The following is a 16,275-nucleotide window of genomic DNA, read 5'->3' as shown; positions in this document are numbered from 1 at the left end:
ACCCGGCGGAGCTTGTGGGTGACCCAACTCAAGTTGTGAGCGGTTTTGGGTGATTCGCCGAGACGGAGTGTCGAAGAATTAACCCGTAGAGAGCACTTGATCCTTGCGCGGATCAATGGGAGCTACACCCTTGCGTGGGTGCTCCAACGAGGACTAGTGGGGAGTGACGACTCTCCGATACCTCGGCAAAACATCGCCGCGTTCCTCACTTTGAGCATTTACTTTGAGCAATTCAATACTTGTTCTTACATTCATAGAATTGCCATGCTAGAGTAAGTTTGGAACATAGGTTGCAAGTCCGTTGTGCATTAGATTAATAGAAACATTTTTCTAGGCACAAGGGGTTAATTGGGCTAACCGTAGGATTTGATTATTGCAAGAAAATTTAGAATTAGCCCAATTCACCTCCTCTTGGGCATCTTGATCCTTTCACACACGGATATGTCGGGTCAAATCAGGCTATATCTTGGGTTGGGTTAGGTTTTTGTGTTGGGATAGAACGGGTATTGGGTCAAAACTTTCAGCTCCATGTAGCCCACTGAGTAATATACATGCCGTAGTATCAAGAAGACATAAATTATTTATCTATCTATATATAATAATATAGATGTAAAATTTTCTTCTTTTTTTTACCATTATTTTGGTCTAGGCGTCTAGCCCTCCCAAGCTACTTCCGTTTGCGGTGGAACAGAAGGCATGCCCTAACACGTGTACGCCTGTCCATCTTTATAGTCCAGCCTTTGCACGCCACCACCAAGAGGCCAGGGCAGTCCATATACGAATACGATTCTCCTCCTCCGTTTGAGATTCAACAAGGTTGACAGGGTGCGAACGGAGACGAAAAAAAAAACAGAAGTAGAACACCAATTAAAGAGGAGAAGGTACGTGTCTACGTGAAGATATAACTCCATAATCCTTGATGAGGGCTAACTGTTGTTGACTTTAATCAGAGATTAAAATTACAGATTTTTGTAGGTCCACAAAAATGACGGAACTCAATATTTAACTATAGCAACATATGGATAATAAAAATTTAAGTTATGATATATATATGATCTAAATATTTGTGTGCTTTATGATAAAAAAGGCGTACCCAGTGCAGAGAGCTCCCGCTCTGTGCGGGGTCTAAGAAAGGGTTTCAGTGGCAAACCTTACCCTCGGCTGTGCAATGCGAAGAGACCGCGACTCGAACCTGGAACCTTCCGGTCACAGACGGTAAGACTCTACCGCTTGCACCAAGCCCGCCCTTCTATTTGTGTGCTTTATGATAGTAGAAAAAAATCAAGTTTGTATTTTAATTCGATATAGGATCAATAGTACATTATCATATTATTGTCAACATTAACTTTTAAATTTATAAAATAAAATGGTTAAACGTAAATAATATGTATCAATCTTATAGTCATTTTATAAACGTTTGATTTTTTTTCTGTTGCAATGGCATATTTGCTAGTTGATGTCTCAAAGCTCAAATAGATATCTTAATAGACACTGTCACTTGTACCGAACTCACCGACTTTAACAGGCAGGGTGTCCAGCCCTGTTGTGTCTGGTTTTATGCCAGATAATCCGAACAGAGGAAGTGTGTAAAAATCATTTTCCTCGTAGTGTTCGTCTTATAAGCGGAAGTGTTTGGACCGTGACATAATGGGATGTAACGGATTTTGAGAGTGGTATATATATCTTTCACTCTTTCACTTATTAACTTTAGCCTAATTTGAAACAAACTGACTTTAGGCTAATTTGAAACAAACTTATCCCTAGGCATTCACTCCTCCCTCACAGCTCTCTAGACCTCATCTTGGTAGGATTTTATTGTGAGTTGGTGTGAGGGCAATGATTCAAGGCAGATCTTCACTTCCATCCGAGTAATCATGTCTTCCAACATCTAGCACCAACTGTTCAACGAGATGTATAGCTTGGATTCACCTATTGTTCAACATCCAGCACCAACTGTTCAACATCCAGGGAATAATCGCTGAAAAAGTGAAAAGTAAATGCAGAACTTCATTTTTAGTGAACTATATGACATTAAAAAAAAGATGAGAGAATTTGTCCTATATGCCTAACTATAAATTTATTCCACACCTAAACTATCAGGAATGAAATCTTTAGACAGAGGCAATCCAAGATGGGAATCTAAACCAAAGAAATGAGTCACAGATATAGAAACAAACTTACCATGGATTATCATGCATGAAAAAAATTGTCAATGTATTTCTTGGGGAAAACAAGACACTTCACTATCCAGTAACAAGAGTTTTCTGGAGTAATAGCTTGAGGTCCTCAAGCCTGTAAATATATAACAGCTGTAATTTATCTGACACACAAAAAGGTCTCAAATGCCAATCGAGCAGAACCTACCTGACATTACTAAGGTCAGGATAGGTAGCAATTGCATCCTTGAAATCCTATGAAGAAGTTAGCAGATCAGGATACAGTTCAGTTACAGTGAACAAGAACTAGAACTAAAGATCAATCATACTTGGCTAGCAGTTGAAGATGTATATGTTATTATACATGACATCCCTGCTCCTTTTGCAGCCTATTAAAAGGTAAATGTATCTCATAGTCAACAGGATTAGTGTGGTTAATCAAATACATACTTGGAAGACTTACTAGCAATCCAATAACACTATCCTCAACCACAAGGCAGTTCTTGCTTTCCACACCTAATTTCTGGGTACAGCAAAGGAGGTCCTTAAGGTGACCAACTCTGGATATATCATATGAAAAAACAGACAAGACTTGATACTAGTGTTCACTACCTCTGATGCTGTTATATATATTGTTGGATCAGGCTTCTTTAGTTTAACATCATCACCTGCAGTGGAGGCAATTGAGAATTGTGAAATTTAAGGACTGTTGTCTTTATCGCAACCAGAACCTTAGCGACTGCCAGATCCAAATAACTTAAATTTGACAATTGACAAAGGAGTGATCTGATATTTCACATTTGGGAAATATGATCCAAAGCATCCTCAACAATCTATTGTTTACAGGACTTGCTTAACTGTTGATATATTTGTTGTAGTTTTTATATAGTATAATGGCATTACGCTGTTCTTACAAGTGCTACAAATGCAACCACTATTTATTCCTTGTTTTTTTTTACATTAAATACAGCAAGGGAGGCCCCCACTCTAAAGGATTTTATTGAAAAAAAAGAACATGAGGAGTTTTGTAGTTTCTTTTGTTACTGTTGCCAGTGAACTTCAAAAGACTCAAGGTAAAAAAGACAAGAGAAGAGGGAAAAACAGAACCTTACCAGCAAGGAAGCAATCCAGGCCATTGAATCGCTCCTATAGAAACAAGAGCAGAAGTGAGAAAAAATAAACCAGCCAACACAACAGAAGTTCTGGGGCAGACATATGAAAGCAACATAAATCATATATTTTAACTTACAAGTCCAATAAGGTTTCCAAGGCACATTATGACTGAACTTTTAGTTGCTTTAGAGCAAACAGCAAGCTTGATACCCTACACCATTGTATAAAGGATAAAAATCACCTCAGAGTACCAAATAGCTATATTGTTGAGAACTCACTGAGGTAATGTGACGAAGCATTTAAATTTTTGCGAAAACACTAGTACAGAGACAACGAAGATGTTGCTTTGAAAAAAAAATAAAAGAAAGATACTCCAATAAGTTATATTACCGCATCCTTTACTTCATCCATCAACTGCAAAACACCAGGTCTAGGCTTCACCTTGTTGTACTATTTCGATGACATGGTAATAGATCTAGCCGGGTACATCATCGTAAACGGATAACAGGTACTAGTACGTGAACTAAACAAAGATTAGATAGAGGAGTAGTGCTAGGTTATCGACCATTGTAGGTCTTCGATCCAGTAGCTTCAGCCATAGTCGTTGTTCCGGTATCTGCGCGAGGGCAGCGACGGTCGGTGAAGACGGTGTCGGTGATGAGCAGTGGCGACCGGCGGTGAAGACCGATGGCGGCGCAGTGCAGTGGTGAAGGTGCTTCCCGTCACTGGCTGTGCCCCTCACTAGATCGAGTTTAGGGTTTGTCAGTGGGGAGCTCGGCTCAGACGAACCTCGTCACTTGAGCCACCGGCCCCACCTCTATTTATTGCGCAGTGTGACAGAGGCCCTCCAGCCATAGTGGGCTGGGCGCCCCCGATCAGGGCGCGGATCAAAGGCCCAACTGGGCCGTTGGGCCCAGTTTGGGATTAGAGATCAATCTAACAATATCCCCCTTCCTACCATCTTTCAATTTCATATCATTTACTTTTGTTCATTCCATTACAGATTAGCGCATAGAGCATGTTTCATCGTCATGGTCAATTGCCGATAGACTTAACACTACAACACACCATTCTGTTCTGAAATAGATACTTAACTTTGTGCCTTTTTTGTCCAGAAATTATAGGCTTTCCCTTAAACCCATGCCGGCTACATGTTCTCTGAACACGTTGGGTGGTAAGCCTTTTGTAAGCGGATCCGCGAGTATCTTTTCGGTACTTATATGCTCAAGACTTATGACATGATCCTGAACTTTATCTTTCACAGCATAATACTTTATGTCAATGCATTTGGTAGCACCACTTGACTTATTATTGTGAGCATACTGTACTATCGGATTATTATCGCAGTATAACTTAAGTGGTCTATAGATGTCGTCAACCACTTTCAAACCGGCTATGAACTTTTTTAGCCAGTTCACCTGCCCCATTGCCTCATAACACGCTATAAACTCGGTATATATTGTGGACGACGTAGAGACAGTTTGCTTTGAGCTTTTTCATAAAATAGCTCCCCCTGCGAGAGTGAATACATATCCAGACGTGGATTTTCTATCATCTCCCGCATAATTAGAATCTGAATATCCCACTATATGGAGTGAATCAGATCTTCTATACGTCATTATGAGGCCTTTCGTTCCTTACAAATAACACAAGATTTTATTTACTAATTTTCAGTGTTCTGTTCCAGGATTGCTCTGGAATCTGTCAAGTAACCCGGTAACAAATGCTAAGTCAGGGTGCATACATATTTGAGCATATTGCAAGCTTCCGACAGTTGAAGCATATGGAACCACTTTCATTTGATCGATCTCATATTGATTCTTGGGACATTGAAAATCCCTATATCTGTCGCTCTTGACTATAGGAGCAGGTGATGGACTATATTTGTGCATACTGAATTTCTTTAAGATTCTTTCTATGTATGCCTTTTGTGACAATCATAATACCCATTTACTTCTATCTCGGCGAATCTCGATCCCTAGAACGAACGAGGCTTCACCAAGATCTTTCATATCAAATTTTAAGGACAAAAACTTCTTTGTCTCCAGGAGTAGACTGACATCACTACTAGCAAGTAAGATATCGTCCACATACAGGACAAGGAAGATAAACTTCCCATTCTTAAACTTTGCATAGACACAATTGTCCTCTACATTCTCTTTAAACCCAAAATTCCTTATTGTCTGATCAAACTTCAAGTACCACTGTCTTGAAGCTTGTTTTAATCCATAAATGGATTTCTTTAGGCGGCATCCCATTCGTTCTTTGCCTTCCATGACAAAACCTTTCGGTTGTGCCATGTAAACATTTTCCTCCAAGTCCCCGTTGAGAAATGTCGTCTTTACATCCATCTAATGTAATTCTAAATCGTAATGTGCCACTAATGCCATTATGATTCTGAAGGAATCCTTACATGAGACTGAAAAAGGTCTCGTTGTAATCAATACCTTCTCTTTGCGTAAAGCCTTTTGCCACAAGTCGCGCTTTATATCTCTCTATATTCCCTTGAGAGTCAAGTTTTGTTTTGTAGACCCATTTATAGCCTATTATTTTGGCTCCTTTAGGAATTATCTCCAAGTCCCAAACTTTATTGGCATTCATTAATTTCATTTCATCTTCCATGACCTCAAGCCACTTTGATGAATGATCACTTCTCATGGCTTCTTCAAATGAGGTGGGATCATCCTCCATTTGAAATTCCTCAGTGTTGTATACTTCATAGTCAACAGGAATAGCTGATTTTCTAACTCTTTGAAACCTTCTAGGGGTCTCCACATTTGACACATCTTTTGTTTGAGGCTGTTGTTGCTCCCCCTCATGTGTGGCAATAGGTTCTACAGGATCCTAAAGAACAGGTTCCCCATCGTCATTCATTGTTGCCATAGGCGGAATAACAACAGGTGTTGGCACCACAGTAGCTTGCACTGTTGGTGCAGCGACAGCAGGTAGTGAGAAAAATGGCTCATGAATCATTAGAGTGGGCGCATACACTCGCTTCTCTTCAAGGTCAATTTCTCGAGCTACCATGCTCCCCCTCTGAAAGGATCAAGATGCCCAAGAGGGGGGGGGGTGAATTGGGCTAATTCTAAATTTTCTTGCAATAATTAAATCCTATGGTTAGCCCAATTAACCCCTTGTGCCTAGAAAAATGATTCTATTAATCTAACGCACAAAGGACTTGCAACCTATGTTTCAAACTTACTCTAGCATGGCAATTCTATGAATGTAAAAACAAGTATTGAATTGCTCAAAGTAAATGCTCAAAGTAAATAGAGAGAGAGAGAGGAATGCGGCGATGTTTTGCCGAGGTATCGGAGAGTCACCACTCCCCACTAGTCCTCGTTGGAGCACCCGCGCAAGGGTGTAGCTCCCCCTTGATCCGCGCAAGGATCAAGTGCTCTCTATGGGTTGATTCTTCGACACTCCGTCGCGGTGAATCATCCACAACCGCTCACAACTTGAGTTGGGTCACCCACAAGCTAGGCCGGGTGATCACCAAGCTCCCAATCACCACCAAGCCATCTAGGTGATGGCGATCACCAAGAGTAACAAGCATGAACTCTCACTTGACCACGCGAAGCCTAATGAGAACGGTGGATGCACACTTTGCTACTCTTGATTCACTAATGAGGCTACTCTCTTGGATTCTCAAATCTCAATCATCTCACTAGGATCTTGCTCTTCTTGGCACTCACAAATATGTTTCTCAGCTGTTGGAATGAGCAAAAGTAACTCCACACACAAGTGGAGCTTCTATTTATAACAAGGGCTGAAAAACGAACCATTATGTGCCTCTGCGGGGTGACCAGACGCTCCGGTCATGTTGACCGGACGCTCCAGTCAGTTCAACCCGCACACCAGTGATTAAGTGTTGACTGGACGCTAGAAGCGTCCGATCATCACTGACTGGACGCGTCCGGTCGCATTAAACCCTCACTGGAACCTTACTGTACTTGACCAGACGCTGAACCCCCAGGGTCCGGTCAGTACTGATCGGACGCGTCCGGTCGCAGATATTCTTTTCTAGAACCTTACTGGAGTCGATCGGACGCTGTCCCTCAGTGTCCGGTCACTCGACCACTCAGCGTCTGGTTGCGCCAGACGCAATCTTCTTGATCAAATGAACTGACCGGACCCTGCAGCCAGCGTCGGCGTGGGTGGTGGTGGGGAGGGCGAGGGAAGTGGAAGGCACCATAGTCAGAGGCATCAGGAAGGATGGAGGGAGGATGGAGCGAAGTGGACAGTGGAGTAGGCACTAGGCGCCAATGGTTGCTTATCTAGATGGAATATACCATCCTTCCCATAGAAAAGCTTAAAGCTCCCCGCCTCATCCAGAGACCAGAGGCCACGTGGGGATGGCGATGGCGGTGGCGCGGGTGACCAGCCTCGCCTGTGCTCCCCGACAGGCGCAGTATCGCCGCTTCAGATGCGGTGGAAGTGCGGGTCTGCACAAACCGCACATGCGCGCGGCAGGACAGGCGCGACGTTCTGGCTACGCTCGTGGGCCTCGCGCCGCCGTGGGTCGACATGGGCTCCTACGGGTGCCTCAGGCGCTGCGGCGCCGGGCCTAATGTCACGGCGTCCGTCGCTGGAAGCGCGGCGGTGTTCGACCACATGGGCACGGCGGCGTGAAGCGCGCAGCTACTGGAGCACCTCCTCGGCCCCGTGAAGTTTGACGCGGCCCTAGGGCTCACCGCGCTGGCCACGAGGGAGAAGGCGGAGGCTGCCCTTGAGAAGGGAAACACAGACGAAGCAGAAGCCCTTCTGACTGAGGTCTGGACTGGACACATGCGCCACTCTACGATTGTGCGTGCTCCCTCAGTTGCTGGATTCGAGCTTGATGATGATTACACTTGTATGTTTGCATAGGTTATTGGGTCCAATGTTTGTGGTGGTCTACATTTGGTGTATGTTTACATCTAAAATTTGAACAAAAGAACGTGGGAACTTAGCTTTTAGCATTGTGTTATCAAGGAATCGATTAGATGTGAATCGATATCAGTTGATTTAGATGCGATGTCAAAATTGGCTATTTTACAGATGACGTCAGCATATGGTATCAATTGGCTATCTTGAATGACGAATAAGGAAAATTAGGGTCCAAGTTATTATTAAGTTAGGAAGTTTTCTTTTATTCTAAGAATTATAATGAGTCATATTTGAGTAGGATTCATGTTTAGGTTCTGAGTATAAATATCAGACCCTGGTTATTGTAAAAAAACAACGAACACTCAATCAATACAACCTTTTTGGTTTTTGTCATCGCATTAGGAGTAGAAGTACTATAGATTTTGGCGAGTTCTTCAACAAACAGGGCTGCATCAATTGATCGACCTTCAGCTTGCTTGTGAGTACCGTCACGACTTGTATTGTGCTTATAAAGCTGCATCAGCTGATTGATTTTTTATGAGCCATAATATAAGTTAGTCATCGATCTGTGTCATAGTTTGTAAGGCTGCATCAGCTGATTGATCCCTTACGAATCATAATATAAATTAAAGTTATCGATCTTGTGTTAAATAACTTATTGTTTAATACAATATCACCAGTTATCGAATTTGCTAAGATTAGTAAGATTTTTCTTACTATTTTTTATTAATTCACCAGTTGTCGATCTTGTTATAATTAATGTTTTATTAATTATAACAAAATCACCTGATAGAGATAGAGATAGATCGGCATCATATCATCTTAATTGGTCGTCCTCTGATCTAGTCACGCTTTAAATCTTATAATTGATGGCTTAATTCCGCTAGATCGGCTGTTTTATCTCTATTCTAATCAAACATAGTATGCATCTAAAGACATGTTTCAATCTTGAATAAACTCACTAGTTAATGAGATCTAATCTAATAACATTGCCATAGCTGCATCGATCTGGTCGAACCTCACTGGTAAGACTTTAGATTAGAAATTATCGATTAGGGGTCTTGTTCATGATCAAGATATGTACTCTGTTTGTTTGCTATGACTGCATCGGCTATTTTAGCCGATTTGTCTATACTCTCACACATATAATATATTTTCATGAATCTGTCAATATATAGATGGTTTTATAGATTCTTTGGCTTTAGTTTGTTATCATTATCATAGATGCATCGATCCGATCGAACCTCACTGTTGATGATAATAGATTAGATTCAAATTGTTTGTAGATTCATTTATGTTAGACAGTCAATTTGTTCGCATGTTATACTCTTTTCATCAAAACTTATCGGCTCGACGCTTTATATCGATCATGTTCCATTTAGCCGATGATGTTTTTTGATGTTCCATGAGCATTGGTTATTTTGATTCATATCATTATCATTTAATATTAGCCGATAATCCTTGATTTAAAGATCTTCATTTTATGGATACGTCGGATATTGATTATTTAGTCGATAGCCTTATTGAATCGGCAATCTAGCCGTGCATTTGGAATGGTCTCGTTCAACACCGACATGTTCCACCTCAAATTATTGATAAGATTTCTCTCTTTGTCAATTACAGGTTAAATTGACTGCCACGTCATTGGGTTTTTAGAATTGGCTGGTTCTGTGTTGAAGCTAAGCAGATCTCTGGTCTCATTCCACTCAGATCATCCGGTTTGCTGTGTGTTGATCACATCGCCACATTTTTGTGTCAACACACTTTTTGGCATGCCCGGTGGGACCACAATCGTCATGGCGGTTTACAACAACAAAGACATTCTTATAGTACCTTATGAAGACTTACTTGATGAGGATAAAAATAATATTAGTAAGGCTATAGAGGAGTTTTAGAACAAGTGCTTGTTGTCATACATCAAAACGCGTGACAATAAAGTTCTATAGAAATATCCACTGTTGAGAGTTTTGATGCATGGATAGTCAGATACAGATGAAGCTGATGATATGCATTTCTTTGTAGAAGCTGTCAACAAATCTGTTCATGATGCAATGCTAAATCATAATACGGCTTTCTTGAATACATTCCACAATAACATGAAGGAGGTGTTTCATGGATTTCCACTTGATCAGGTTGGACCGACTTATTATAATATTCTGCATCCGTCGACTTAGGGGACTAATCAAGCCAGTAGTAGCCATCAAGAAGCAGCACTAGTTAAGAGTGATGATGCCCAGACAATTCAGAATTCATCTGAACAAATTCAGGGTGCTACTACTAATCAAATGCAATATAATCCTAGATCATTAGTGTAGCATGTGCAACAGCCGACAGGGTAAGTTTAGAATCAGATAGTTAATTTTGGTATATTAGGCCAAATACCACCGTCAGCTCAAAATATAGCACAATCAGTTCAAAGGATTCATAGAGATACAGATTCTAATATTTTTAATCAGAGATTTCAAACAGTAAATCAGCAAGGGGCCCAACAGATAGATATTCTACAAGGATATTATTATGATTCAGATTATAATACTCTCAATATGATTCCAAATCTAGGATATTAAGGCACTCAGAATTTCAATCCATGGATGGGTCAGCAATTGCTAAGAAATTCAAACTCAAATGCTGATGAATTGTCGCTCAGAGTAACCGAAATGATGAAAAATTAGTTTGGTTTAAAACCAAAAGGATAGATTTTTTTGTACAAACGTCCATATCTAGAGTGGTATGATTTAGTGGCCCTTCCTATAAATTATAGGCTTTCAGAATTTGCTAAGTAGAATAGAACATGTGAGTCGATATCTTACTTAGTTGGGTGAAGCCTCTTTTGAAGAAGCGCATCGAGTTCGTTTCTTCTCTTTGTTTCTGTTAAGACCAGCTTTCACTTAGTTTTCATCACTAGCGGTTAATTCTATTGCCAATTGGAGTGATCTTAAAAAGAAATTTTATACATATTTCTACACTGGGACAGGGGAAAGAAAGATGATAGATTGGACAACTATAAAGCAAAGAGCTAATAAATCGGGTGTTGAATTCCTTCAGAGGTTCCGAGAAACAAAAAACTTATGTTTTTCGTTGAATTTGACTGATGATCAGCTAGCTGTGTGGGGCATTCAAGGAATGTTGTCAACATGGAGAGAAAAGTTGCTTGGGCAAGAATTTGACAATTTAGGTCAATTGGCTCAACTGGTGGCAGCACTTAATAGCCAATTCCAGAATATGCGCAGAGATACCTAATTCTAGAAGAGTGCTGCAATCACTTAACCTTATAATCCATATTTAGTCGATGATGACGAAGAAGAAGAGGAAATTGCCATTGTTGAATGGAATTAGGGTAAAAAGATAGTAATGGTTCCAAATCATTGGAGAAAAGAAGTTGAAGAAAGTTATGATTTTGATGTTACAAAAGCAGACAAACTTTTTGATTTCTTGCTTGAGAAGGGACAGATTAAACTGCCTACCAATCATGTTATATTATCTCCTGATCAGTTGAAGAATAAGAAGTTCTGCAAGTACCATAATACTACTTCTCATACTACTAATGATTGTAGAATTTTTTGGCAGCATATTCAGAGGGCTATTCAACAAAGGAAGCTTAAATTTAATACAACTCCGAAAATGAAAGTTGATGATAATCCTTTCTCGAAGGATCAGAACATGGTTCATGCTAAGTTGTTCAAAGGAAAAGCTAAAGTTATAACATCAGCTAGGGCAAGAGAAATTAGAACTATTGATCCGGAGATACAAATATCGACTAATGAATATAGAGAAATTAAAAGGCGTCGTAACCAACAAAAGAGCTGATATGAGCAGGGAGAAACATCGAGAGATGGTGTGATGAAACCACGTGTTACATCTCAAATTCTGTTGAATAAATGGCAACGGCAGAAGAAGAAAGATTATCAGCGCTGGTTAGAAGAGAAAGAATATCAACGTCAACAAGAAGAAGAGAGATATGAAAGAGAACAAGCTGAGTCACATTAGAATTGCCTTTTCTTCAGATATTGTTGGAACGAAGGTTTAAGATTGCTTACTAGAAATAATTGCCCAGAATGTAGCGAATAATATTGAGATTGCCTACTAGAAATAATTGCCTAGAATGGTGCGATGCAGACTCCGCCATGGCTCATGGTCCCCGCCGACCAGTTTTATGGCCTTCCCATGACCCTAATTAGAGAAAAGGAGCTGCCTTTGGGCTCAATTGAGCGCATGGCCGCCTCGCCACAGCCGCCACCACCGTAGCGACACCACCGCCATGGCCAGCCTCGCCCGAGCCCCTTTCACCTCGCCTTGACGCCCTAGCCGTGTTTGCTGGAGCACCCGAAAGATGAAGAGGCCCTGCTTGGACTATGCCAATGCCTCTGGTGCCCATGCCACTGATCCGCACAGTCACCGTCCATCGCAGCGCTTACACCGGGCGCCCGAGCCTCCAAGTCGCTATCCTTGGCCCACCATGAGGTTCCCCATGACCTCACAATGACGTAGACCCCTTTAGTTGCCCCTCTGTGTTGCCGTAGCGTGAGAATGGCCGAGCTCGTCGCCGGTGAGCGCGTCGTCGCACGCGCGAGAGAGAGAGGGAGCCACCACGCCTTCGCCTAAACCCGCGTGCACCCAACGCACCATAGGCTTGTGTTTGAGTGCATTTCGATCTTTTGAATTTATGTTGCTTCTTTGTGATCATCTATAGGAGTCGCTTATCGCGGCTATATGTCTTGTTTGATAGATCCAGAGGAGCCATAGACTGAGGAGCATGACCCCGACTACACTAAGGAGCTTGGAGATGACCTGCCAGGTGCCACGTCCCACCCAACCTCGCAGAACCCTATTAGACATGCTACCATATATATGCTAGTGCTTTACTTTTATACAAATGATTTGTGATAGATTGCATGGTAGAATTGCTTATGAGCCATTACCTTATCGCAACCTATACCCCTGCACACCCGCTGATAGGTTAGATGCTCGCTTACTTGCTATTGCTTCTACTACTCATTATATCCGTGATGTGATGCTTGGTGGAGGATTGTTTGTGAGCGGTTAAGGCACTTGGTGTCGATAATGTGGTAACAACCGAGGAGATCTTGGCATGCATCTTGGGTGTGTGGTGAGGGTTGAGTCGATCAGGCAGGATCTTACGATGAGTTGTTGGACGAGTCTTGCCAGGGGGGTGTGACCTAGGCATCCCCTACGAGTGGTACCTATGGTGAGTGCATGTGAGATGAAGAGGTCCTAGGGTGAAGTGTCTTTGGGGGATGAAGCCCTGGGATGGAGGTGCCATCAAGGCATGGAGTGTTGGTTATCCCCTTTGAGAAGATATCATGTTCGGTCCCCCTAAGTACTGGTATGTCGAGAGAACTAGATCATAGGACCCTATGTGCACGCCACTCATCCCTGAATGGGCGGGGAACGGATGTTGACCAACTAGGACAATGCCACTACTATTAGGTTGGAAGTGGATAGTGTAGGGAGGTACGGGCATACGACCCACACCCTCCTAAGACAATGTAGTGACCTCTGGGGTCCGGTGCTACGTCTCATAGTCTTAGCTGAAAGCATCTAGGCCCCTAAGTGGATTTCGGTGATTAATGACAATACAAGATTACTATGACTAACGTGTGTTTTGCAGAGGCAATTAAGTTAGGTCATGGTAATGGAGATCGATTGGGCAATTGAGGTTGTCATGCCCCTACGATGGAAATCATTTCGGTTTTCAAAGGATGGACGACAAGGTTAAGGATAACTAGTTCTAAGTGTCAATTGAAGTTGGAGAGACACTTAGAGTAGTTTAGGACTTTGTTTTTCCTTTGGCCATACTATGAAGGGGGGTATGAACGGGTAGCTTGACCTAGTTGAGTCTAGTGAGTTAGGTGTGGTGCACACTTGTTAAAACTAGCTCTAGGTAGCTCCTATGAATGCCTAAGATCCTTTGGAGCAAACTTCATTCACATATGATTGAAAGTTGGGAGTGAATGGAGGGTCAAATACTGACCGGACGCTGGCTCCGGTGCGACCGGACGCTGGCCACAGGGTCCGGTCAGTTCATTTGATTGAGGAGATCAAGTCTGGAGTGACCGGACGCTGGAAGGTCGTGTGACCGGACGCTGAAGGCCAGCGTCCGGTCGACTCTAGTAAGGATTTAGACTTGAGAAAGTGTGACCGGACCCTGAGTATCCAGCATCTGGTCGTTTACAATAAGCATCCAAGAGCGACCGGACGCGTCCGGTCGGTACTGACCGGACCCTGACAGCGTCCGGTCATCACGTGAAAACTGTTGCGCGGGTTGAACTGACTGGAGTGTCCGGTCAAAACGATCGGAGCGTCCGGTCACCCCGCAAAAGCTCATAACGGTTCATTTTTCAGGCTGCCTTATAAATAGTTGCTCCACTCGTGAGTGGAGTCACTTTTGCTCATTCCAACAGCTGAGAAACACGTTTGTGAGTGCCAAGAAGAGCAAGGTCCTAGTGAGGTGTTTGTGATTTGAGAATCCAAGAGTGAAACCTCATTAGTGAATCAAGAGTAGACAAGTGTGCATCCATCTTCTCATTAGGCTTCGCGTGGTCAAGTGAGAGTTCGTGCTTGTTACTCTTGGTGATCGCCATCACCTAGACGGCTTGGTGGTGATTGGGAGCTTGGTGATCACCCGGCGGAGCTTGTGGGTGACCCAACTCAAGTTGTGAGCGGTTTTGGGTGATTCGCCGCGACGGAGTGTCGAAGAATCAACCCGTAGAGAGCACTTGATCCTTGCGCGGATCAAGGGGGAGCTACACCCTTGCGCGGGTGCTCCAACGAGGACTAGTGTGGAGTGGCGACTCTCCGATACCTTGGCAAAACATCGCCGCGTTCCTTTCTCTCTCTATTTACTTTGAGCACTTACTTTGAGTATTTACTTTGAGCAATTCAATACTTGTTTTACATCCATAGAATTGCTTGCTAGAGTAAGTTTAGAACATAGGTTGCGAGGTTGTTGTGCATTAGTTTGATATAAACACTTTTCTAGGCACAAGGGGTTAATTGGGCTATCCGTAGGATTTGATTATTGCAAGAAAATTTAGAATTAGCCCAATTCACCCCCCCTCTTGGGCATCTTGATCCTTTCAATTGGTATCAAAGCCTCGTGCTCACATTTTTAAGCCTAACCGCTTAGAGCAAGATGTCTCACGGGGATGGACCTCCTCCTATCTTCGAGGGGGATGATTTTCCATATTAGAAAATTCACATGGAGGCTTACCTAGAAGCTTTAGATGTTGGAATTCTTAGAGCCGCCTCTCAAGGGTTCCCAACACCTAAGAATGCCGCACAACTTCAAGGCGATAAAGTAAACTATGAAAAATGGAATGCAAAGGCTCGCAACACCATCTTTAGAGGCCTTTGCAAAGATGTGTTCAATCGTGTAAGGAACCACAAAGACGCCCATGCACTATGGTCAGACGTTTGTGCGCTCCATGAGGGAACCAAGAGTGAGCATGAGGAACGCTATCATCTTGTGATTAAAAAGCTAAATTCTTTTGATATGCTTCCCAAAGAAAGTGCTAATGAAATGTATTCTCGTTTGAATGTTCTTGTAGAGGAAGTCAATGGGCTTGGACTTACTCAAATGTCACCATCCGATGTTGTGAGAAAGATCTTGAGTGTCCTCCCCATTGACAAATATGGGCACATTGTGACCGTGCTACATCAAGGTGATCTTTCCGCCGCTACCCCGACATCATGTTTAGTGTGTGTATGTGTGCTAGATTTTAAGCTAGTCCTAAGGAAACACATTTAATTGCCATAAAAAGAATCCTTAGGTATCTTAAGCACACACCAAGCATTGGTCTTTGGTATCCCAAAGGAGCTTTATTTGAATTAATTGGCTATTCTAATTCGGATTACGCCGGATGCAAAGTTGATAGAAAAAGCACATCCGAAGGGTGCCATTTGCTTGGTAGATCACTTGTGTCTTGGTCCTCCAAGAAACAAAATAGTGTGGCTTTGTCCACCGCCGAAGCGGAATACATTGCCGCGGGTGCTTGTTGCGCACAAATATTATACATGAAACAAACTTTGCTAGACTATGGAGTAGTTCTAGTGAAAGTACCTCTTTTGTGCGATAATGAAAGTGCGGTAAAACTTGCAAATAATCCGGTTCAACACT

General features: G+C 42.5%; 1 protein-coding gene and 1 pseudogene across 1 annotated transcript; one reads left to right on the top strand and one right to left on the bottom strand.

Moving 5' to 3' along the window:
* Positions 1-2,198: 2,198 nt before the first annotated feature.
* LOC136492503 (haloacid dehalogenase-like hydrolase domain-containing protein At4g39970) lies at positions 2,199-4,696 on the bottom strand. Its single transcript, XM_066488496.1, has 9 exons — positions 4,688-4,696; positions 3,660-3,719; positions 3,406-3,480; positions 3,269-3,302; positions 2,769-2,824; positions 2,620-2,679; positions 2,486-2,545; positions 2,365-2,411; positions 2,199-2,292 (listed from the first exon to the last, which is right to left on the bottom strand). The coding sequence occupies exons 1-9, from the start codon at positions 4,694-4,696 to the stop codon at positions 2,244-2,246; spliced, it is 450 nt and encodes a 149-aa protein (XP_066344593.1). The 3' UTR covers positions 2,199-2,243.
* A 2,928-nt stretch (positions 4,697-7,624) lies between these two features.
* On the top strand, positions 7,625-8,192 carry LOC136492502 (uncharacterized; annotated as a pseudogene).
* The last annotated feature ends 8,083 nt before the right edge of the window (positions 8,193-16,275 follow it).

The sequence above is a fragment of the Miscanthus floridulus genome, chromosome 11 (genome assembly GCF_019320115.1).
Source record: "Miscanthus floridulus cultivar M001 chromosome 11, ASM1932011v1, whole genome shotgun sequence".
NCBI lineage: Eukaryota > Viridiplantae > Streptophyta > Magnoliopsida > Poales > Poaceae > Miscanthus > Miscanthus floridulus.
Note: the sequence above shows the minus strand (reverse complement) of the source record. Positions and strands in the feature narration are given on the sequence as shown.

Coding starts and splice junctions, on each gene's coding strand:
- LOC136492503 (XM_066488496.1), bottom strand. Junction 2,825..3,268: donor CCTGGATTGCTTCCTTGCTG/GTAAGGTTCTGT, acceptor CCTCCACTGCAG/GTGATGATGTTAAACTAAAG. Junction 2,546..2,619: donor ATAGTGTTATTGGATTGCTA/GTAAGTCTTCCA, acceptor ACCTTTTAATAG/GCTGCAAAAGGAGCAGGGAT.